Source organism: Arachis duranensis, chromosome 1 (assembly GCF_000817695.3).
Source record: "Arachis duranensis cultivar V14167 chromosome 1, aradu.V14167.gnm2.J7QH, whole genome shotgun sequence".
NCBI classification, from domain to species: domain Eukaryota; kingdom Viridiplantae; phylum Streptophyta; class Magnoliopsida; order Fabales; family Fabaceae; genus Arachis; species Arachis duranensis.
The window spans coordinates 76,347,105-76,370,590 of NC_029772.3; the positions used below are offsets into that span (position 1 = coordinate 76,347,105).

Here is a 23,486-nt window from a genome sequence, read left to right on the forward strand (position 1 = left end):
ATTGACACCAAACTTAGAATGTGACACTAGACTCAAATAAGAAGCATAAAATATTTTTGTTTTTTAAGATTTTATTAAATTTTTTTGGAATTTTCGAAAATTATTTTGGAAAAATGAAAAACAAAGAAAAATTATTGAAAGATTTTTGAAAACTTTTTGAAAAGAAAATAAAGGTTGAAACAAGAAAATTACCTAATCTGAGCAACAAGATGAACCGTCAGTTGTCCAAACTCGAACAATCCCCGGCAACGGCGCCAAAAACTTGGTGCACGAAATTGTGATCTCAATGGCGGCAACAACTTGGTACGCACAATTGTAATCTCAACTCTTTTTCACAACTTCGCACAACTAACCAGCAAGTGCACTAGGTCGTCTAGGCGGATTCAAATGGTTATAGAGTTTTGATAATTAAAAGATAAATAAAACATAAAATAAAGATAGAGATACTTATGCAATCCATTGGTGGGAATTTCAGATAAGCGTATGGAGATGCGTTATTCCTTTTGAATCTCTGCTTTCCTACTGCCTTCATCCAATCCTTCATACTCCTTTCTATGGCAAGCTATATGTTGGGGGATCACCGTTGTCAATGGCTACCGTCCGTCCTCTCAGTGAAAATGGTCCAAATGCGCTATCACCGCACGGCTAATCATCTGTCGGTTCTCACTCATATTGGAATAGGATCCATTGATCCTTTTGCGTCTGTCACCACGCCCAACACTTACGAGTTTGAAGCTCGTCACAGTCATCCCATCCCAGATCCTACTCGGAATACCACAGACAAGGTTTAGACTTTTCGGATCTCAAGAATGCTTCTAATTATTTCTAGCTTATACCACGAAGACTCTGATCGTGAACCAGAAGGCTAAGAGATATGCATTCAAGCTCGTTTGCATGTAGAACGGGAGTGTTTGTCAGGCACGCTTTCATAGGTTGAGAATGATGATGAGCATCACATAATCATCGCATTCATCATGTTCTTGTGTGCGAATGGATATCTTAGAACAAGAATAAGCATGAATTGAATAAAAAATAGTAGTAATTGCATTAATACTCGAGGAACAGCAGAGCTCCACACCTTAATCTATGGTGTGTAGAAACTCCACTGTTGAAAATACATAAGTGATGATGGTCCAGGCATAGCTGTGAGGCCAGCCACCAATGTCTAAGATAGCATAAAACTGATCAAAGATCCCAGCATGTCCAATACAATAGTAAAGGTCCTATTTATACTAGACTAGTTATTAGGGTTTACAGAAATAAGTAAATGATGCAGAAATCCACTTCCGGGCCCACTTGGTGTGTGATTGGGCTAAGCATTGAAGCTTTCATATGTAGAGACTTCTCTTGGAGTTAAACACCAGTTTGCAGCCTGTTTTGGGCGTTTAACTCTAGCTTGTAACTTGTTTCTGGCATTTAACGCCGGAATAGGGCAGGGAATTGGTGTTTGAACGCCAATTTGCGTCGTCAAAACTAGAGCAAAGTATGGACTATTATATATTGCTGTAAAGTCCTGGATGTCTACTTTCCAACGCAATTGAGAGCGTGCCATTTGGGTTTCTGTAGCTCCAAATATTTCATTTTGAGTGCAGGGAGGTCAGAATCCAACAGCATCAGCAGTCCTTTTTCAGCCTCTGAATCAGATTTTTGCTCAGGTCCCTTAATTTCAACCAGAAAATACCTGAAATCACAGAAAAATACACAAACTCATAGTAAAGTCCAGAAATATGATTTTTGCATAAAAACTAATAAAAATATACTAAAAAGTGACTAAATCATACTAAAAACTACCTAAAAACAATGCCAAAAAGCGTATAAATTATCCGCTCATCATTCAAGTTGCTCATTCTAAGCTTTTTATAGATGACTTGTTTTTTATACACGTCACTTTTTTGAAGCACAACTCGTTATATATCAAGTTGTTTTGTGCGATTTGTTTTAATACAAATTGCTTAGATCATATGGTTATTTTTTACTCGATTTCGTTCAACTTATAAGTTTGAGTTGTTTTAAATCATCAAGCTATATTATGACTATTGGACACCAATTTGAACCTCACCGCTTTATCCGAGCGACCATTAAAAAGGTCGGCTCGTGATTTTCGCACTTTGTCGAGCATAAATTGTCACTTTAGGTGAAGGGATTATATGCTTATTCCCTCCCCTTTCTAGTTTTTACAACGGTGTTATCCTTGTTTATGATATAGCTCATTTTACAACGGTGTTATCCTTATTATCGAGTTGTTTCAATTTTGCTTAAGTGATTCATTTTGATACAAATCACTTTTTAATGCTTCGCTTTAATGATTTGTTTTGATACAAATCACTTTTAAAGCTTTACTTTCAGGTTGACATGACTTGTGCTTGACACGAGTTCGTTAAAAATATGGTTGACTGGCATAACTCGTTTAAACCGAGCTGTCCTTATGTTGTTGTGGATGCCAGAACAAGTTTTCTTTGGACAACTTGTTTGTGTGAAGTTTGTTCCATTTTATACGACTTATTTTTAATACAAGTCGTTTATTTTCGGAACTTGTAGAGATAAGCTCGTAGGCTTGGAATTTTATATGATTTATTTGTTACTTGTGTGGGTCGAGTTGTTAAATCGTATTTACACCTCAAGGGCATATTTAGTTAAGTTACTTTTTCACTTATTCTAAGTACAACTTTTTCAACCCGTTTGGCCCGAGCTATTTCGAGCTGTTCGCTTGCTTTGCCTAAATATATAACATGCTTACTTGCTTGGTGAAGGCTGTGGGACAGCGATGTTTCTGTTAGATCAGAATCCCTTTAAGTTAGAATACCCTTTTATTGGTTTAAGTTATTTATTTCTTTAAGCTTGAATAATTAGATCGATGTGAAGTTCTAGGATTTCCTTTGGTATCCCAGAACCTTATATCTTATCTATTGGGCACTGTTACCATACTGAGAACCTCCAGTTCTCATACCATATGTTGTTGTTATTTTTTAGATACAGGTCGTAACCCATCTCAATGAGTTTGCGGGACGGTGACAAGGCGGATGATCTCTTCTATCTTTTGGTCTTTTGGTTATATTGATGTAGATTTTCTCTCTTTTGTATATTTAACTTGTTGTTTTAGAGGCTTACTTTGAGAGTTAGGCTTACTTTGGTGGCCTAGAATGAAAGGTGATGTAGCTTCACTTGTGTCTAAGGGTCTGATGTGTCAGAAGATGAAGATAGAGCACCAGAGACCGTAAAAAATGCTACAGCCCTTGTAGATTCCTCAATGGAAGTGGGAAGGATTTGCAATGGACTTTGTAATGGGTTTGCCAAGGCCAAGATTTGATATGGTTTGGGTGATCGTGGATCGCTTAACCATGTCCGCTCCTTTTTTGCCTATCCGAGTGAACTATTCACTGGAAGAGTTAACACGGTTGTACATTAAGGAGATAGTGAGGTTGCACGGTGTGCCAAAGACGATACTGTCGGGCCAAGATTCCCAATTTGCATCAAGATTTTGTGGAGTTTTTCAAAGATCTTTCAGTACGAGACTATGTCTCTGCACGGCGTATCATTGATGAGCAGATATTTTATACGCTTTTTGATATCACTTTCATATGATTTTTAGTAGTTTTTATTTAGTTTTATTAAGTTTTCATAGGTTTTAGTGTTAAATTCCCATTTTTGGATTCTACTATGAGTTTTTGTATTTTTGGACAATTTTAGTTAATTTCTGGTTGAAATTGAGGAGCTGGAGCAAAAGTCTGATTCAGAGACAGAGAAAGCACTCCAAATGTTGTCCAAATCTGACCTGCCTGCATTCAGAAAGACTTTTCTGGAGTTACAGAAGTCCAAATATATAATAGTGCATACTTTGCTTTGGATTAGAAGGTTCAAAACTGGCGTCCAACGGTAGCTTCCTGCCCATTTCCAGGCGTCTAGCACCCAAAGAGCAGAGCCCAGCGTCCAAAGGCCCAGAGAGGACCCCCTAGCTGGCATTCTACACCCAAAGAGCCTCATAGCACATGGATATCATCAAAGCTCAGCCCAAACATTCACCAAGTGGGCCCCAAAAGTGGATTTTAGCACTGAATAGACTATTTTACCCTTACTAGTCATTTGTTTAGTATTTAAGGGATCAGATTCATGTAATTCACACCATCAATCATCTTCTTCAACCTTTTTCATCTCCCACTAGAAGGAGGTCTGCCATATTTTCGTTTTTTCCATTGTTTTTACTTGAGTATGAGTTTCTAAACCTCCTAGGTTGAGGGGAGGAGCCATGCTGAGTCCTATGAATCAATAAAAGTACTATTGTTTCTTCTTTGATCAGTGTTTGATCTATCTCTAAGATGTATATCCCGATCTTCATCATGGTGAACAGGATGATCTAACTAATTGGCTATGTTCATCACATTAAGATGAACATGCTTGACAAACACCCGCGTCTACTTGGATTCGTGTGAGTACCTGGAAGAAAAGCACGAGCCAACATCTATGGTTATACATCTCTCAGACGGTTAATCCACGATTTCATTGGGGACTTCTCAAGACACCAGTTCAGCCGATCTCCAGGGAGATTAGGGTCTCCGTGGTATAGGCTAGAATCCAAAGAAGCAGCATTCTCTGATCCGGAAGATTCGACCTTGTCTGTGGTGTTTTGAGTAGGATTACCAAGAGAATAGCTTGCAAGAGCTTCACCCTTTGTCAAATTGAGTAACCACAGTCGTGTTCATTCTGTAGCAGAGGAGATCAATGACCACGGGCAATGGCTTTGATCACTTACAGCCTGCCATAGAAGAAGATCATTCATAAGCAAAGAAGACAATAGTACCAAAGTTACTTCAAAAAGACAAAGCAACTCCAACTCTCAACTCTATTCCCCGCATATAATTCCTAATAGCTAACTTCAAACTTCTTCTGATTCTGCCTGACTAAGACCTGCAAGATAACTATAAGCTTGCTTCAAGCCACAATCCTCGTGGGATTGATCCTGACTTGCTCAGGTATTACTTGGATGATCCATTGCACTTGCTGGTACTGCTGCTGTTGTATGAAATAGTGTGGGTTTTACGTACACGCGCACCAATCATCCACAAATTGACAGACAATCAGAAAGAACTATTTAGACATTGTAAGATATGCTAAGGGCATGTGTGTTGGATCAACATGAAGTTGGAACCATTACATGCCCTTGGTGGAGTTTACGTACAACAACAGCTTTCATATGAGCATTAGTATGGCTCCATATGAGGCTTTATATGGATGAAAGTGCCAGTTTCCACTGTGTTGGTATGAAGCTGGTAAAGCAAGTGTGTTGGGACCGGATTTAATAGCAGAGACCACTAAGAAGATCAAGCAAATTCGAGCTAGGATCTTAACTGCACAAAGATGACAGAAGAGTTATGCGGATCAGAGGAGGAAACCATTAGAATTTGAAGAAGGTAACATGTATTTCTGAAGGTTACTCTAACAATTGGGGTCGGTAGAACAATTAAGACGATAAAGCTGAACCCAAGATACATAGGGCCTTTTGAAGTGTTAAGGCGAGTCGGGTCAGTGGCTTACCAAGTAGCTTTGTCACCACGTCTATCTAACCTACATGTCATATTCCATGTGTCACAACTCCGTACACACCGGATGCATGTGATAGACCCCGAGTCGGTCGAACTGAAGAAGAATTTAACTTTTCAAGTCACACCAGGTGAGGATTGATGACACTAATGTGAAAAAGTTGTGTGGAAAGGAAGTTCCGTTGGTGAAGGTAGCCTGGAAGAGAGCTGGAATGGAAGAGCACACTTAGGAGTTAGAGTCAGAGATGCGGAAGGATTATCCTGAGTTATTCTCATGTAATTCTTAAATTTTGGGGACAAAATTTCTAATTTGGTGGGGAGGATGTAAGAACCAGAAGTTAGTTATCGTTTAATTAAAATAAAATAATAAATTTATTTCTCGAGATAAGTTCGAAAATTTATAAGTCTTGATTTAAAAATTTGAAGGTGAGATTTGAATTCAGTGAATTTTTCGAGTGAAAAAATGTAATTTTCTGTGGAAAATTACGTAAAAATGGGTACCGATAAATAAGGTGGCAGTACTGACTTAAGTCTGTCCGGTACTGTGTAAGAGTAATAAAAACTATAGAAAAGCTTAAGAAATATTTAGAATTTAAATTTGGGTGCTAATTTTAAATTGGCCCAAAGTTGGGCCAAACAGACTAAAAATACTAAGCGGTTAAACCGGGCCCAAGTTTGGCCTAAGCCTGTAACAACTTAGTTTTCAAGTACGCGAGATCTTTTCTGAAGACACAGATTTCTCCGGAAGATTAGTAAAGGGAACACCTCTGCTGTATCGTCAAGCACCTTAATCCTCATTGTCATTATGTCATCTTTAAGCCAAGACCTCTTTTGAGGCAAGCTCGACAACGTAATCACGAAGAACCTAGTTTTTGAACTGTATCGGTTAGGAGTTTTGATTCTGGTTTCCGTAAATAGTCTCAGTTTGACGAACCAGACTTGATTTAAGATAGAATAAAGATAATAGTTAATATTATCATTATATTAGTACTAGAAGCTACTTGAATGATATTATAATATTACCTAGTCTATTTTGGTTAAAAATAGGAGATCGATTTAACCGGGTTCACAGTTTACTGGTGCAGCTTAGCACCAATACTCTCTGATGACTTTAGCAATGCTAATGCCTCATCATACATGCTCTATTCTCATATTAAATATGTTAATAGTGTCATTTATGCTAGAAGCTCAGAAAATAATTTTTAGAGATATTTTTACGAGTATTCCGATACATCAGGTTTTAGTAGTTATACACCAGACATATTTTAATATTATTTTAATACTCCTTGTTGAAATTTTGATAAAATTCAAGCTATGAATTTGTGTTCTTGAGTGCAGCTGGAAAACTAAGCCATAACCCTTAAATTGGTGTTGAATTTGTGTTGATATCAAGTGGAAAATGTGGGACTTTGGTAGCTGCAATTTTATTTTGAATTTTGGTAAAAATCAGTTACTGAAAAGATTGAAAAACGGGTGAAAAATAGAAAAAGAATTTGAAGAATTTATGAAGAACACGAAGAACACTTTGAGTTTGATGAAGAACAACGAGGAATAGGCTTTAGATCTTAAGAAGGGCAAGGAAGTAATTATTTTGGTGTTTGGGGCGTTAATTTGTAATTTTCAAAAGTTAGGGTGGTTAAAGTAAAAATATTAAAAATTACGGGTGGTAAAAAGTATATTTATAAAGTAAAAGTTAAAAATGAAGTAATTTAAAAACATTTAAAGATAAAATAATAAATAAAAATAAAATATTAAATAATAATATTTAACTAAAAATAATATGTTAATAAAAATAATGAAATAATGAGGAAAAGGCAATTTTTCATAAAAATTTTAGAAAGACAATTTTAAGTGCAAAATCTCATAATTACCTTCATAAAACACTTAGGGAGTGGTAACAACATATTGGTGGGGCAAAGACAAAGGAAAGATAAAAAGTTGAAGAAAAGATAAAAATCAAGGAAAAAGTCGGTAAAGTTTTAATGATAGAAACAAACAGAGATTACTAAACGAACTAGGAGCAACATAGTTAGTACTTGAGTTGTACCTAGGGTTAGGCATAACATGAAAGGTTAATATGTTTCACTATAGACTTAATGAACCTATACTTCGGACAGGCTAACTATTCATACCGAAACTTACATAAGCTTTAAATACATACGTTAAACAGAGAAATCAGAGCAGAGTAAAGAGATACAGAGAAAAGTAACCAGAGAAGAGTAAAGAGATAAAGAGAAAAGAGTAATATGATAAAGAGAATAAAGAACAAATAGAGGGCCTATTGAAAGGTCATATGCTTCAGAGATATTTGTGTGTATGTTTGTTGCTTGAGGCAACCCAGAGCTTCTGTAGGAAAACTAAGTTACCCACAGGCATTTTTCGTTCCCCAGAGCAGAGTATATATATTTTTCTGCGAGTAGAAAGCAGAGTCTGTCTCAGTAGAGTTGCTATTATTATATGCGCATTTTATTTGGAACAGAAAATCGTATCCGGGAAATCGTGGACTCGTGATCAAATAAATGTTGGGATTGCTGGCAGCTAACCGACACATGAGCTCATGGCCTGTACTAGTGCTAGACATGTATCATTCTTGTCTGCACATCATTCTCTGTTGCATTTCTTGTATATGTGGGCTTTACTTCCTATGTTTGTCTGCTTGTATGCTATTCCTATGCTTTCTTCTATTTTCACTGTTTTCTATTTTCTCTACTTTTCTGTTATCTACTTTTCTATCTTCCTTTGTTTTTTCTAAAGTACTTAGTTATTTGATAAACACGACGGAGCCGATTAACATGAATAATTAGCCTGACTCTACTAAGAACTCCTAAATTCTTACCCCCTTCTCTACCTCTTCCCATCCAGATGAAAACGGGCGTGATATTCTATGAGTTCGAGGACCCTTACATTTTCGAGGATTCAATACACCACAGTTACATCATTATGGGATTGGAGCCTTGTATCAAATGATACGGTTACAAAATTGAGCTTTTCAACATCCTCTGTCTATCCCGTTGTTAGACCCTGACGCTCCTTACGACTTTCCCTTATCCTGGTTACACCCTGACGCACCTCGACATCCTTTTTTCCAATGATCACAGACACCATATACCAGCTCAACCCTTGAATGAGGCGGCACCTGAGCCTATCATTCCTGAGGAGCCTACCAGAGTTAGACTTTCCCTCTGAGCCGATTATTGACTTTTCACAGAATGATGAGCCGGCACTACCGAATGATGGGGTAGCTCCTATATACATGAACAGACCTGTGCTTGCGAATGGCTTTGTACATAGTGACAATAGTACTTCTGGTGGTTTCGAGAGTATAGTTATAGTTGCTAACGAGGAGGAGGAGGAGGATCCAGAGATGGATATAGAGGAGGAACAGGAGATGGATGAGCCACATGATGATTTACCAAACGGCCACGTGTAGATATAGACTGACAGTGGTAGGGGCATTCTTTTAATGACACTCTAGTCTGATATTGACTTTTGGTTAGTCTCTCACTTGTGTTAGTAGACCTGAGAGCTAGGAGCTATAGATTGGTTAGGCTAGCCTGGGTGCCAGTTTAATGAGGATGTAAACTAACTTAATCTTTTGTAAACGCTACATGTTTTGTTATAGTGTTCATGATGTATATTATCAGCTATGTTCTATGTTTCTTTTTGCTTCCTTATTATTTCAGTCTATGCATGCTTATTTATATTACTTCATCGCTCGCGATGATAAGTTAAATAAAAAAAAGTTACTCGTAAAATTGGCAACGTTCTAACAAGGAACAGGCTCATATATTAAATAATAGTTAATAATTAGGAAGAACAAGTTGGTAATACTTTGCTTCTTGTATGACCATAGCATACCAGGAGTTGGGTTGTTACAATTTGGTATCAGAGTAGTTCGTTCCCAGTAGAGCCTAGGGAGTGGACTAACTATGCTTTACTGCATACTCTGCTTGTGTGTCTCATGCTATTATGGTATCTTTAAGATACATTTGGCATGAATGTCTATGAGCGCTCATTTCTGGAATGTTCGTGCCTAAGTTGAGATATTAAGATTGATCACCTTAATGTTGATTGTTTGGTGCGGATAAGACCTCAATGACTGCGAATAGGCATAGTTTAATCGAGTTCCAAACAATGAATAGATGCAAGGCACAACTATCTTCATAGCTGTTATGATCTCCATGGCTATGGCTTTGTGAGATTTGGATGCTGTAAGGAACGAACGCTTATTTTACTTGTGAAGAACCTGGACATATTTCTAAGGAATGCTCGAAAAAGTCCACTCAGAATCCAGTGCAAACTCAGCAACAAGGTCGAGTGTTTGCTTTTACTGCTAATGATGCTATGCAATCATATGCCCTGATCCAAGGTCAGTGTTATGTCAAAAATCGATTTCTAACTGTATTGTATGATTCGGGTTCATCGCACTCCTTTATTTCTCTAACTGTTGCTCGTGAGTTGGGACTAGATTTCTCTGAGTTAAACTTTGATCTAATTGTTCATACACCCACATCCCAAAATGCTTTGACTAGTTTAGTGTGCCTGCAAGTACAATTTACTATTAGGAATAGAATTTTCATACATGATCTAATTTGTTTGCCTTTACATGGTTTAGAAGTTATCCTTAGATTAGATTGGTTATCTAAATATCATGTTTTCCTTGATTGCTTTGAGAGGAATGCTGTTATTCCATCTAATAGTTTAAATACTATACCATTTTTGTCCCATACTTTATATTTAAATTCCGTAAGAGTTACCTTAAACGGGAGTGATTGTGAGGGGTACGTTCTGTTAGCGACTAGCTCAAATGACAGTGAATTAAGCCTAGAACAGATCCAAGTGGTGAAGGAATTTCCTTATGTTTTTTTGGATGACATACCTGAGTTTCCTCCTCAACGAGAGATAGAATTCAGCATTGATCTAGTACCTGGAACCAGATCAATTTCTATAGCACCGTACTGGATGTCACCAGTAGAACTTGCAGAGCTAAAAAAGCAGTTGGATGAGCTACTTGGAAAGAAGTTTATTCGTCCCAGTGAATCACCTTGGGGAGCTCCGGTATTACTGGTAAAGAAGAAGGATGGTGGAATGAGGCTATGTATAGATTATTGACAGCTAAATAAGGTCACTATCAAGAACAAGTATCCACTTCCACAAATTGATGATTTGATGGATCAGCAGAAAGGGGCAACTGTGTTTTCAAAGATTGACTTGCGATCGGGTTATCACCAGATTCGAGTGAAAAAGTCAGATATACCAAAGACTGGCATTTAGGACTCGATATGGTCACTATGAGTATACGGTTATGTCGTTTGGACTAACTAATGCTCATGCAATTTTCATGGATTATTAATCGTATTTTTTGTCCGTACCTTGATCAATTCATAGTGGTTTTCATAGATGACATCCTTATCTATTTAAAGACAGAAAGAGAGCATGAAAAGCATTTGAGGACTGTATTGCAGATACTAAGGACTCATTAGTTATATGCTAAACTATCAAAGTGCAAATTCTGGATAGAGAGTGTGGCATTTTTGTGAATATTATATCACAAGGAGGAATTGCAGTAGATCCTTCAAAAATTGAAGCAATAGTGCAATGGGAACCACCTACAACAATTACAAAAGTTCAGAGTTTCCTTGGACTAGCTGGATATTACTAGAGGTTCATCAAAGGATTTTCACAGATAGCCTTACCTTAGACCTACTGGTGCACAGAATTGCAATCACACATTTGCAACTCCACATAACTAACCAGCAAGTGCACTGGGTCATCCAAGTAATAATTTCTTACGCGAGTAAGGGTCGATCCCACAGAGATTGCCAGCTTGAAGCAAGCTTTGGTTATCTTGTAACTCTTAGTGAGGAGATTAGTGATAAAAATGATTTCGTTTGTAAAAAGTAAAAGAGCATGAAATGAATGATACTTGTTATTCAGTAATGGAGAACAGGTTGAGGTTTCAGAGATTCTCTGTCTTCTGAATCTCTGCTTTCCTATTATCTTCTTCTCCAAACACGCATGGCTTCCTTCCATGGCAAGCTGTATGTTGGTGGATTACCGTTGTCAATGGCTACCATCCGTCCTTTTAGTGAAAATGGTCTAGGTACAGTTTTTGTACGGCTAATCAACTGTCGGATCTCTCATCTCGGATGAAAAATACCAAGCACAGCTACCGTTCGGCTAATCATCTGTTGGTTCTCACTTGTGTTGGAATAGGATCTCTCTATCCTTTTGCACACTATCACTGCGCCCAACATTCGTGAGTTTGAAGCTCGTCACAGTCATCCCGTCCCAAATCCTACTCGAAATACCACAGACAAGGTTTAGACTTTTTGGATCTCAGGAATGCTGCCAATTGGTTCTAACCTCTACCATGAAGGTTCTGATCTCACGAGTCTGAATGCTCTGTTGTCAGGAGATGCAAGTCAAACTCGTGGATTAGAAACCCAAGAGATACGCACTCAAGCTGTCGCCCAATGATTACATTGAGCTCGGATAGAACAGAAGTGGTTGTCAAGTACGCGTTCATAAATTTGAGAATGATTATGAGTGTCACAGATCATCACATTCTTCATATTGAAGTACGAGTGAGTATCTTTGAACAGAAGCAAGCGTGATTGAATAGAAAACAATAGTAATTGCATTGATCCATTGAAACATAGCAGAGCTCCTCAACCCCACCTATGGGGTTTAGAGACTCATGCCGTAGAAGATACAATATGAGATGTAAAATGTCATGAGTTCCAAAATGAATCTCTAAAAGTAGTTTTTATACTGAACTAGTAACCTAGGTTTACAGAAAATGAGTAACTAAGTGCAGATAGTGCAGAAATCCACTTCTGGGGACCACTTGGTGAGTGTTTGGGCTGAGCTTTGAAGCTTTCACGTGCATAGGCCATTCTTGGAGTTAAACACCAGCTTGGGTGCCAGTTTGGGCATTTAACTCCAGCTCTGGCGCCAGTTCCGGCGTTTTACGCCAGAAAAGGGTCTCTAGCTGGCGTTTAAACGCCAGTTTGGACCATCAAATATCGAGCAAAGTATGGACTATTATACATTTCTGAAAAGCCCAAGATGTTAGCTTTTTAACCCAATTAAGAGCGTGCCAATTGAATTTTTGTAGCTACAGAAAAACGCGTTTGAGTGCAAGGAGGTCAGAATCCAACAGCATCTGTAGTCCTTTCTCAGCCTCTGAATCAGATAATTGCTCAGGTCCCTCAATTTCGGTCAGAAAATACTTGAAATTACAAAAAAACACACAAACTCATAGTGAAGTCCAGAAATGTGATTTTTGAATAAAAATTAATAAAAATATAACAAAAAGTGAATAAAATATGCTAAAAACTATATGAAAATGTCCAGAAATGTGATTTTTGAATAAAAATTAATAAAAATATAACAAAAAGTGAATAAAATATGCTAAAAACTATATGAAAACACTGCCAAAAAGCGTATAAATTATCCGCTCATCACAACACCAAACTTAAATTGCTGCTTGTCCCCAAGAAACCAAAAATAAAATAAGATAAAAAGAAGAGAAAATACAGTAAATTTCAAAAATATCAATGAAGATTAGTTTTAATTAGATAAGCGGGACTATTAGCTTTTTGCCTCTAATAGTTTTGGCATCTCTCTATCCATTGGAGTTCCGAATTGTTGGCCTCTTTAGGAACTCAGAAATACAGATAATGTTATTGATTTTCCTAGTTTTGTTCTTTTTAATTCTTGAACACAGCTACTTTATGAGTCTTGGCAGTGACCCTTAGCATTTTGTTTTCCAATATTACCACCGGATACATAAATGCCACGACCACATAACTAGGTGAACCTTTTCAGATTGTGACTCAGCTTTGCTAGAGTCCCCAGTTAGAGGTGCTAGAGTTCTTAAGCACACTCTTTTTCTTTGGATCACAACTTTAACCACTCAGTCCCAAGCTTTTCACTTGGACCTTCATGACACAAGCACATGGTTAGGGACAGCTTGATTTAGCAGCTTAGGCTAGGATTTTATTCCTTTGGGCCCTCCTATCCATTGATGCTCAAAGCCTTGGATCCTTTTACCCTTGTCTTTTGGTTTAAAGGGTTATTGGCTTTTTGCTCTTGCCTTTTGGTTTAAAGAGCTATTGGCTTTTTCTGCTTGCTTTTTCATTTTCTTTCTTTTTTTTTTTTATTTTTTCACAAGCTTTTAATTTTCACTACTTTTTCTTGCTTCAAGAATCAGTTTTATGATTATTTTCAGATCACCAATAACATGTATCCTTTTTCCTTATTCTTTCAAGAGTCAACTTTTCTTGATTCCAATTTTAAACATGCACTGTTTATGCATACATTCTGAAAGTAAGAAGTATTACCACCACATCAAAATAATTAAACTAATTTCAGGATAAATTTTGAAATTCATGCACTTCTTCTTCTTTTGTGAATAAAAACATATTTCATTTAAGAAAGGTGAGAGATTCATGGAATCATTCATAGCTTTGAGACATAGACTCTAAACACTAATGATCATGTAATAAAGACAAGACTTAGATAGAAAATAAACATTAAAACAGACAAATAACAATAAAAGCAAGGAAATTAAGGAGCGGGTCCACCTTAGTAACGGCGGCTACTTCTTCCTCTTGATGGTCTAATGGTGTGCTTGAGCTCCTCTAGTTTGCTCCATCCTTTTTCTTAGTGATGGGCTTTGGTGATGAATTTCTCCATCTCCCAAGGTTCAGAGGCGGAAGCAATTGCCTTTCCTTTCCTCTTTCTAGAGGATTCTCCGACTTTGGGTGCCATAAGTGGTAATGGAAAGCAAAAAGCATAACTTTTCCACACCAAACTTAAAAGCTTTGCTCGTCCTTGAGCAAAATAAGATAGAAGGGAGTAGAAGAAGAATGAGGTAATTAATTTTGAAAAACTTGTTAATGTTAAAAAAATTAAAAGGATTTGAAAAGAATTTGAGAAGATATGTAAGTTTGGAAAAAGATAAGGACAAGAATTAAAAAGAATTAAAAGGATTATTAGTTTTTGAAAATAGATATTGAAAGATGAACATTTGAAATATTTTTGATGCAAAAAAAATATGAATTAAAACATGAAAAACTGAAAAAAATCGAATTGAAAACAAAATTACGTCCCCTTTGCTGTTCTAGCGTTAAACGCCCATCTGGCAGCCAATTTGGGCGTTTAACACCCAGCCAGGTATCCTGGCTGGCGTTAAACGCCAGAATTTCTTTGTTACTAGGCTTTTTTTCTGAATGCCCAAGATGCTACTATTTCTAGCATTAAACGCCCAGAATGTTACCCATTCTGGCGTTTAACGCCCAGAATGATACCTTCTCTGGCGTTAAACGCCCAGAATGATAGTCATTCTGGCGTTTAACACCCAGTTTGCCACCTTTACTGGCATTTAAATGCCAGTAAGCTTCTTTTCTATTGGCTTCTCTATTTTTTGTTCTGAACTCTTTTGTTACTCTGTAAACCTCTGCAATTGACCATAAACCTTAAAAATAAATTATATTAAACTTGTATAATTATTATTTAAATAACAAAACCTTTGCTAATGGCTGGGTTGCCTCCCAACAAGCGCTTTTTTACTGTCTTTAGCTGGACTTTATTGAGCTTTAATCTAGTCTCAGTCTTGAGCATTCTTATTCAACATTGCCTTCAAGATAATGCTTGACTCTCTGTCCATTAACAATGAACTTTTTGTCAGAGTCAATATCCTGAAGCTCTACATATCCATATGGTGACACACTTGTAATCACATATGGTCCCTTCCACCGGTATTTCAATTTCCCAGGGAACAATCTGAGCCTAGAGTTAAACAACAGAACCTTCTGTCCTGGCTCAAAGACTCTAGATGACAGCTTTCTGTCATGCCACCTTTTTACTTTCTCCTTGTAAATTTTAGCATTTTCGAAAGCATTGAGTCTGAACTCCTCTAGCTCATTCAACTGGAGTAATCTTTTCTCTCTAGCTACCTTAGCATCAATGTTTAGGAACCTGGTTGCCCAGTAGGTCTTGTGTTCCAGTTCCACTGGCAGATGATAGGCTTTTTCATACACAAGCTGGTATGAAGAGGTCCTTATAGGAGTTTTGAATGCAGTTCTGTATGCCCACAGAGCATCATCTAGACTTCTTGCCCAATCCCTTCTACGAGTACTTACAGTCCATTCCAGGATTTGTTTTAGTTCTCTATTTGAGACTTCAGCCTACCCATTTGTCTATGGGTGATATGGAGTTGCCACTTTGTGGTTAATTCCATATCGGATCAGATCAGAGTCAAGCTGTTTATTGCAGAAATGAGTGCTTCCATCACTGATCAATACCCTAGGGACACCGATCTGGCTGAAGATATGCTTCTGGAGGAACTTCATCACTATCTTAGTATCATTAGTGGGTGTTGCAATTGCTTTTACCCACTTAGATACATAGTCTACTGCCACCAAAATATAAGTGTTTGAGTATGATGCGGCCCCATAAAGTCAATATCCCATACATCAAACAACTCAATCTCTAAGATCCCTTACTGAGGCATGGCATAACCATGAGGCAGATTACTAGCTCTCTGGCAACTGTCACAGTTACGTACAAACTCTTGGGAGTCTCTATAGAGAGTAGGCCAGTAGAAGCCACATTGGAGAACCTTTGTGGCTTTTCACTCACCTTCGAAATGTCCTCCATATTGTGATCCATGGCAATGTCATAGGATCTTCTGTGCCTCTTCTCTAGGCACACATCTACGAATTATTCCATCTGCACATTTCTTAAAGAGATATGGTTCATCCCACAAGTAGTACTTTGCATCAGAAACCAATTTTTTTTGCTACCTACTGTACTCTTTGGGTATGAATCTCACAGCTTTATAGTTTGCAATATCTGCAAACCACAGTACTTCATGAATGGCAAAGAGTTGCTCATCCAGAAAGGTTTCAGAGATCTCAGTAGGAGGGAGGGACGCTCCTGCAGGTGATCGGCTACTTGGTTCTCTGTCCCTTTTCTGTCTCTTATATCTATATCAAACTATTGCAAAAGCAACACTCATCTTATGAGTATGGGTTTGGATCTTACTTTGTGAGGAGATATTTTAGAGCAGCATGGTCAGTGTACACAATCACTTTTGATCCTACTAAGTAAGATCTAAACTTGTCAATGGCATAAACCACTGCAAGCAACTCTTTTTCTGTGGTTGTGTAATTCTTCTATGTGTCATATAAAACACGGCTAGCATAATAAATGACATGCAAGAAGCTTGTCATGCCTCTGTCCCAATATTGCACCAATGGCATGGTCACTGGCATCACACATTAGTTCGAATGGTAATGTCCAGTCTGGTGCAGAAATGACTGGTGCTGTGACCAGCTTAGCTTTCAGAGTCTCAAAGGCCTACAAACACTCTGTGTCAAAGACAAATGGTGTATCAGCAGCTAGCAGATTGCTCAGAGGTTTTGCAATTTTGAAAATCCTATATAAACCTCCTATAGAATCTTGCATGCCCCAGAAAGCTTCTGATTGCCTTAACATTGGCAGGTGGTGGTAATTTTTCAATTATCTCTACTTTAGCTTGATCTACCTCTATCCCCTTGTTCTAAATTCTGTGCCCAAGGACAATTCTTTCAGTCATCATAAAGTGATATTTCTCCCAGTTTAAAACCAGGTTAGTCTCTTGGCACCTTTTTAGAACAAGTGCTATATGGTCAAGACAAGAGCTGAATAAGTCTCCAAATACTGAGAAGTCATCCATGAAGACTTCCAGAAATTTCTCTACTATATCAGAGAAGATAGAGAGCATGCATCTCTGAAAGGTTGCAGGTGCATTGCACAGACCAAATGGCATCCTTCTATAGGCAAATACTCCAGATGGACATGTGAATGCTGTTTTCTCTTGGTCCTGAGGGTCTACTGCAATTTGGTTGTAACCTAAATAACCATCCAAAAAGTAGTAGTATTCATGACCTGCTAGTCTCTCTAGCATCTGGTCTATGAATGGTAAAGAAAAATGATCCTTTTTGGTGGCTGTATTGATGCTTCTGTAGTCAATACACATACGCCACCCTGTAATTGTTCTTGTGAGAACTAGTTCATTCTTTTCATTATGAACCACAGTCATACCTCCCTTCTTGGGGACAACTTGGACAGGGCTCACCCAGGGGCTATAAGAAATAGGATAAATAATCCCAACCTCTAGTAACTTAGTGACCTCTTTCTGCACCACCTCCTTCATGGCTGAATTCAGCCGCCTCTGTGGTTGAACCACTAGCTTAGCATCATCCTCCAATAGGATCTTGTGCATGCATCTGGCTGGGCTAATGCCCTTAAGATCACTTATGGACCACCCAAGAGCTGTCTTATGTGTCCTTAGCACCTGAATTAGTGCTTTCTCTTCCTGTGGCTCTAAAGCAGAACTTATGATTACCGGAAAAGTGTCATCTTCTCCCAGAAATGCATATTTTAGGGATGGTGGTAGTGGTTTGAGCTCAAGTTTGGGAGGTTTCTCCTCTTCTGGAGGAGTTTTCAGAGGTTCTGCTGTTTTCTTTGGTTCCTCCAGATTAGGCTGAACATCTTTAAAAATGTCCTCTAGCTCTGATTCGAGACTCTCAGTCATATTGACCTCTTTCACCAGAGAGTCAATAATATCAACACTCATGCAGTCTTTTGATGTGTCTAAATGCTGCATAGCTTTGACAGCATTCAACTTAAACTCATCCTCATTGACTCTCAGGGTTACCTCCCCTTTTTGGACGTCAAAGAGGGTTCGTCCAGTTGCTAGGAAAGGTCTTCCTAGGATGAGAGTTCCACTCTTGTGCTCCTCTATTTCCAGCACTACAAAGTCAGTGGAAAAGACAAATAGCCCAACCTTGACAATCATGTCCTCAATTACGCCTGATAGAATTTTAATGGAGCCATCAGCAAGTTGGAGACATATTCGGGTTGGTTTGTCTTCTTCAGTCAAACTAAGCTTTCTGATAGTGGATGCAGGTATCAGGTTGATACTTGCCCCAAGATCACATAAAGCTGTCTTGGTACAAGCATCCTCTAATGTGCATGGTATCATAAAGCTTCCGGGATCCTTAAGCTTCTCTGGTAAGCTTTTTAAAATGACTGCACTGCATTCTTCAGTGAGAAAAACGTTTTCAGTCTCCCTCCAATCTATCTTATGACTTAATAACTCTTTCATGAACTTAGCATAAGAGGGTATTTGCTCAAGTGCCTCTGTAAACAGAATCTTTATTTCAAGAGTCTTGAGATAGTCTGCAAAGTAGGCAAATTGTTTATCCTGTTCTGCTTGACGGAGTTTCTGAGGATAAGGCATCTTGGCTTTATATTCTTCAACTTTAGTTGCTGCAGGTTTATTTCCTACAGAAGTGGTTGGAGAAGCCTGCTTAAGGGGGTTGTTATCAGCACTTGCAGGTGTCTGATCCCTCATTGGCGTTTGAACGCCAGAATTGGGTGCTGTATGGGCGTTTAACACTAGATTGCCACCCTTTTCTGGCGTTTGAACGCAAGAATTGGCTGCTGTATGGGTGTTTAACTCTGACTTCTGACCCTTTTCTGGTGTTTGAACGCTAGAATCATTCCTCTTTGGGCTCTTACTGTCTTTAGAGGGATTTTGGGCAGTGAATTGGTCATCCTCTGTCAGATGTTCCTTTCTTGGCTTTCTGCTGCTTTGAGTTGAGACATTCAATGTCTTTCCACTCCTTAAATGAACAGCTTGGCATTCTTCTGTTATTTGTTTATATAACTACTGTCTTGTCTGATCCAATTGTGCTTTCATATTCTTGTTAGCATTTTTAGTGTCTTATAGCATCTCTTTAAATTCGATCACTATTTTGTTATGAAAAGCAATTACTGATTGAGTTCAGCAACTTGTTTTGGAGGAATAAGTTCAGTGGATACTGCTTTAGCCTCTTCTTTCATAGAGGACTCACTACTTAAGTGCAGATGCTGATTTCTAGCAACTGTATCGATGAGCTCTTGAGCCTCTTCAATTGTCTTTCTCATGTGTATAGATCTACCAGCTAAATGGTCTAGCGATATTGACGTTAAGATTTTTGCTACTAAAGAATTTTATAAAGTCGCGTTGTAAGTATAGATTCTGAACCAACAGAAATCCCTTCGTACAAACGTTTTGGTTGTCACAAGTAACAAACCCTTTTAAAATTGATAACCGAGTATTCAAACCTCGGGTCGTCTTCTCAAGGAATTGCAGGGAGGTATGTTCATATTATTGGTTATGGGTTTTGTAAATTGGGGTTTTGAAAGTGAGGAACAAGTAAATTAAATGAAAAATAAAATAAATAATTAACTATAAAATAAACTCTTGGCAAGATATGAAAATTCGGAAGTCCTATCCTAGTTACTCCTATGAGAATGGAAGTTAATCCCACTTAGTTAACCTTTGCGTAAGCAAGGGAAAGTCAAGTGAACTAATTGGTTAGATTTCCCAAGTCCTAGCCAAATCCTAAGGAAAGACTAGAGTTAGTGGAATTCTTGTTAATTAGCCGACATAACAATCAATCATGAATAGTTAATAACTCAAGAGCTTCCAGTTAATCAATTAAAGCCAATAATGGGGAAAGCTAAATTGAATTCATAAATGTCTGGAATACCTCAAGTAACATTCATTCAAAGCAGTCAAATCTAACATGGGAAATATTCATAAGCCAATTAGGCAACATAAATCAAACATAAATAAAAGCATTAAGTATCTCAAGGTAGAAGAGAAATATAAAGTAAAAGAAATATTGAACCTGATGAAGAGTTGAAATCCTAAATCCTTTAAGAGGAATCCTAATCCTAAATCCTAGGAGAGAGGAGAGAACCTCTCTCACTAAAACTACATCTAAACTATGAAAAGTAACTAATTGGCTAGCTCCCTTCTTTCGGATGCATTCCTTCACTTCATAACCTCCGGTCTATGCTTTCTGGACTTGGATTTGGGCCAAAAAGGGCTTCAGAGATCGCTGGGATCGCTTTCTGTAATTTCTGGTGCGTGGCCTCGGTCACGCGTCCGCGTGGGTCAAGCGGTCGCGTCGTCTGGAGTTTTCCGTGTCACGCGGTCGCTTTAGTCATGCGTCCGCGTCAATCATGCGATCGCGTCATTGCCATTTCGCGCTGGCACGCGGCCGCGTCGTCCATGCGGTCACGTCGATCCCTTTTTGTGCAAACCACGTGTCCGTGTCGTCCATGCGGACGCGTCACTGTCTGTTTCTTCAAAAACTCCATTTTATGCTTTTCTTCTGATGAGCGAATAATTTATACGCTTTTTGGCATTGTTTTTAGGTAGTTTTCAGTATGATCTAGTTACTTTTAGGGATGTTGTCATTAGTTTTTATGCTAAATTCACCTTTCTAGACTTTACTATGAGTTTGTGTGTTTTTCTATGATTTCAGGTAGTTTCTTGCTGAAATTGAGGGACCTGAGCAAAACTCTGATAGGAGGCTGACAAAGGACTGCTGATGCTGTTGGAATCTGACCTCCCTGCACTCAAAACGGATTTTCTGGAGCTACAGAACTTCAAATGGCGTGCTCTCAACGGCGTTAGAAAGTAGCCATCCAGAGCTTTCCAGCAATATATAATAATATACTGCATTCTAGAGTCAAACGCCAGAAACACGTCACGAACCAGAGTTGAACGCCCAAAACACGTTACAACTTGGCGTTCAATTCCAAGAGAAGCCTCAGCTCGTGTATAGATCAAGCTCAGCCCAAGCACACACCAAGTGGGCCCTGGAAGTGGATTTCTGCATCAATTACTTACTTTTATAAACCCTAGTAGCTAGTCTAGTATAAATAGGACTTTTTACTATTATATTTTCATCTGGATTGTATTTTTGATCCTGTGATCACGTTTTGGGGGCTGGCCTCTCGGCCATGCCTGGATCTTCATCACTTATGTATTTTCAACGGTGGAGTTTCTACACACCATAGATTAAGGGTGTGGAGCTCTGCTTTCCCTCTAGTTTTAATGCAAGTACTTCTATCTTTTATTCAATTCGACTTATTCTTGTTCTAAGATATTCGTTGCACTTCAACTTGACGAATGTGATGATCCGTGCATTAAAGAATTCTAAGTTTGGTATTTTGCATGTTTTTTTTTGCATAAAAATTTTTTCAAAAATATGTTCTTGATGTTCATCATGATCTTCAAAGTGTTCTTGGTGTTCATCTTGACATTCATAGTGTTCTTGCATGCATCATGAGTTTTGATTCATAATTTTCATGTTGTGAGTCATTTTTGTTGTTTTTCTCTCTCATCATTAAAAATTCAAAAATAAAAATATCTTTTCCTTATTTCTCTCCTAATTTTCGAAAATTTGAGTTGACTTAGTAAAAAATTTTTAAAATTAGTTGTTTCTCGTACGTCAAGTCAAATTTTCAATTTTAAAAATCCTATCTTTTCAAAATTTTTTTTTCAAAAATCAAATCTTTTTCATTTTTATCTTATTAATTTCGAAAATTTTAAAATTATTTTCAAAATCTTTTTCTTAATTTTATTTCAAATTTCGAAATTACACTAACAATTAATGTGATTGATTCAAAAATTTGAAGTTTGTTACTTTCTTGTTAAGAAAGGTTTAATCTTTAAATTCTAGAATCATATCTTTTAGTATATTGTTAGTCAAGTAATTAATTTTAATTTTAAAAATTAAATCTATCTTATCTTATCTTTTATATCATATCTTTTTCAAAATTTTATCTTTTTGAAAAATTTGATTTTAAAATATCTTATCTAACTTCTTATCTTCTTATCTTTTCAAATTTGATTTTAATATCTTTTTCAACTAACTATTTGACTTTTTGTTTGTTTCTTATCTTTTTCAAAACCACCTAACTACTTTTTCCTCTCTAATTTTTGAAAATATCTCACCCCTTTTTTTAAAATTCTTTTTAAATTAATTAATTGTTTTAAATTTTAATTTTAATTCTATCTCATCTTTAATTTTCAAAAATCATTAACTCTTTTTCAAAATTAATTTTTGAATTCTCTCCCTCTTCTCTTCTTCTATTTATTTATTTACTAACACTTCTCTTCACCTTTCTTCATCTCCAATCACTGCTTCTATCCTCACCCTTGTGTTTGGGTTCTTCTTCACTTTTATTCCTTTCTTCTTCTACTAATAATAAGGATCCTCTTTACTGTGACATAGAGGATTCCTCTTTCTTTTCTTGTTCTCTTCTCTTTCATATGAGTAGGAACAAGGAAAAAGGCACTCTTGTTGAAGCTGATCTTGAACCTGAAAGGACTCTGAAGAGGAAACTTAGAGAAGCTAAATTACAATAATCCAGAGACAACCTTTCTGAAATTTTTGAACAAGAGAAGGAGATGGCAGCCGAACCCAACAACAATAATGCAAGGAGGATGCTTGGTGATTTTACTAAACCCACGTCCAAGTTTGATGGAAGAAGCATCTCAATTCCTGCCATTGGAGCAAACAATTTTGAGCTGAAACCTCAACTAGTTGCTCTGATGCAACAGAACTGCAAGTTTCATGGACTTCCATCAGAATATCCCTACCAGTTTTTAACTGAGTTCTTGCAGATCTGTGAGACTGTTAAGACTAATGGAGTAGATCCTGAAGTCTACAGGCTCATGCTTTTCCCTTTTGCTGTAAGAGACAGAGCTAGAACATAGTAGGACTCACAACCTAAAGATAGCCTGGACTCCTGGGATAAGCTGGTCACGGCCTTCTTGGATAAATTCTTTCCTCCTCAAAAGCTGAGCAAGCTTAGAGTGAATTATTTATACGCTTTTTGGCATTGTTTTTAGGTAGTTTTCAGTATGATCTAGTTACTTTTAGGGATGTTTTCATTAGTTTTTATGCTAAATTCAAATTTCTAGACTTTACTATGAGTTTGTGTGTTTTTTTGTGATTTCAGGTAATTTCTTGCTGAAATTGAGGGACCTGAGCAAAACTCTAATAGGAGGCTGACAAAGGACTGCTGATGCTGTTGGAATCTGACTTC

The 23,486-nt window shown here is 37.6% G+C and overlaps 1 protein-coding gene across 1 annotated transcript; it reads left to right on the forward strand.

The window, feature by feature from the left end:
• The first annotated feature begins 9,878 nt into the window (after positions 1-9,878).
• Positions 9,879-10,646, forward strand: LOC107492095 (uncharacterized). The gene has a single exon (XM_016113071.1). It carries the CDS (start codon positions 9,879-9,881, stop codon positions 10,644-10,646), a length of 768 nt encoding a protein of 255 aa, XP_015968557.1.
• The last annotated feature ends 12,840 nt before the right edge of the window (positions 10,647-23,486 follow it).

Coding starts and splice junctions, on each gene's coding strand:
- LOC107492095 (XM_016113071.1), top strand. CDS start 9,879: ATGCAATCATATGCCCTGATCCAAGGTCAGTGTTATGTCAAAAATCGA.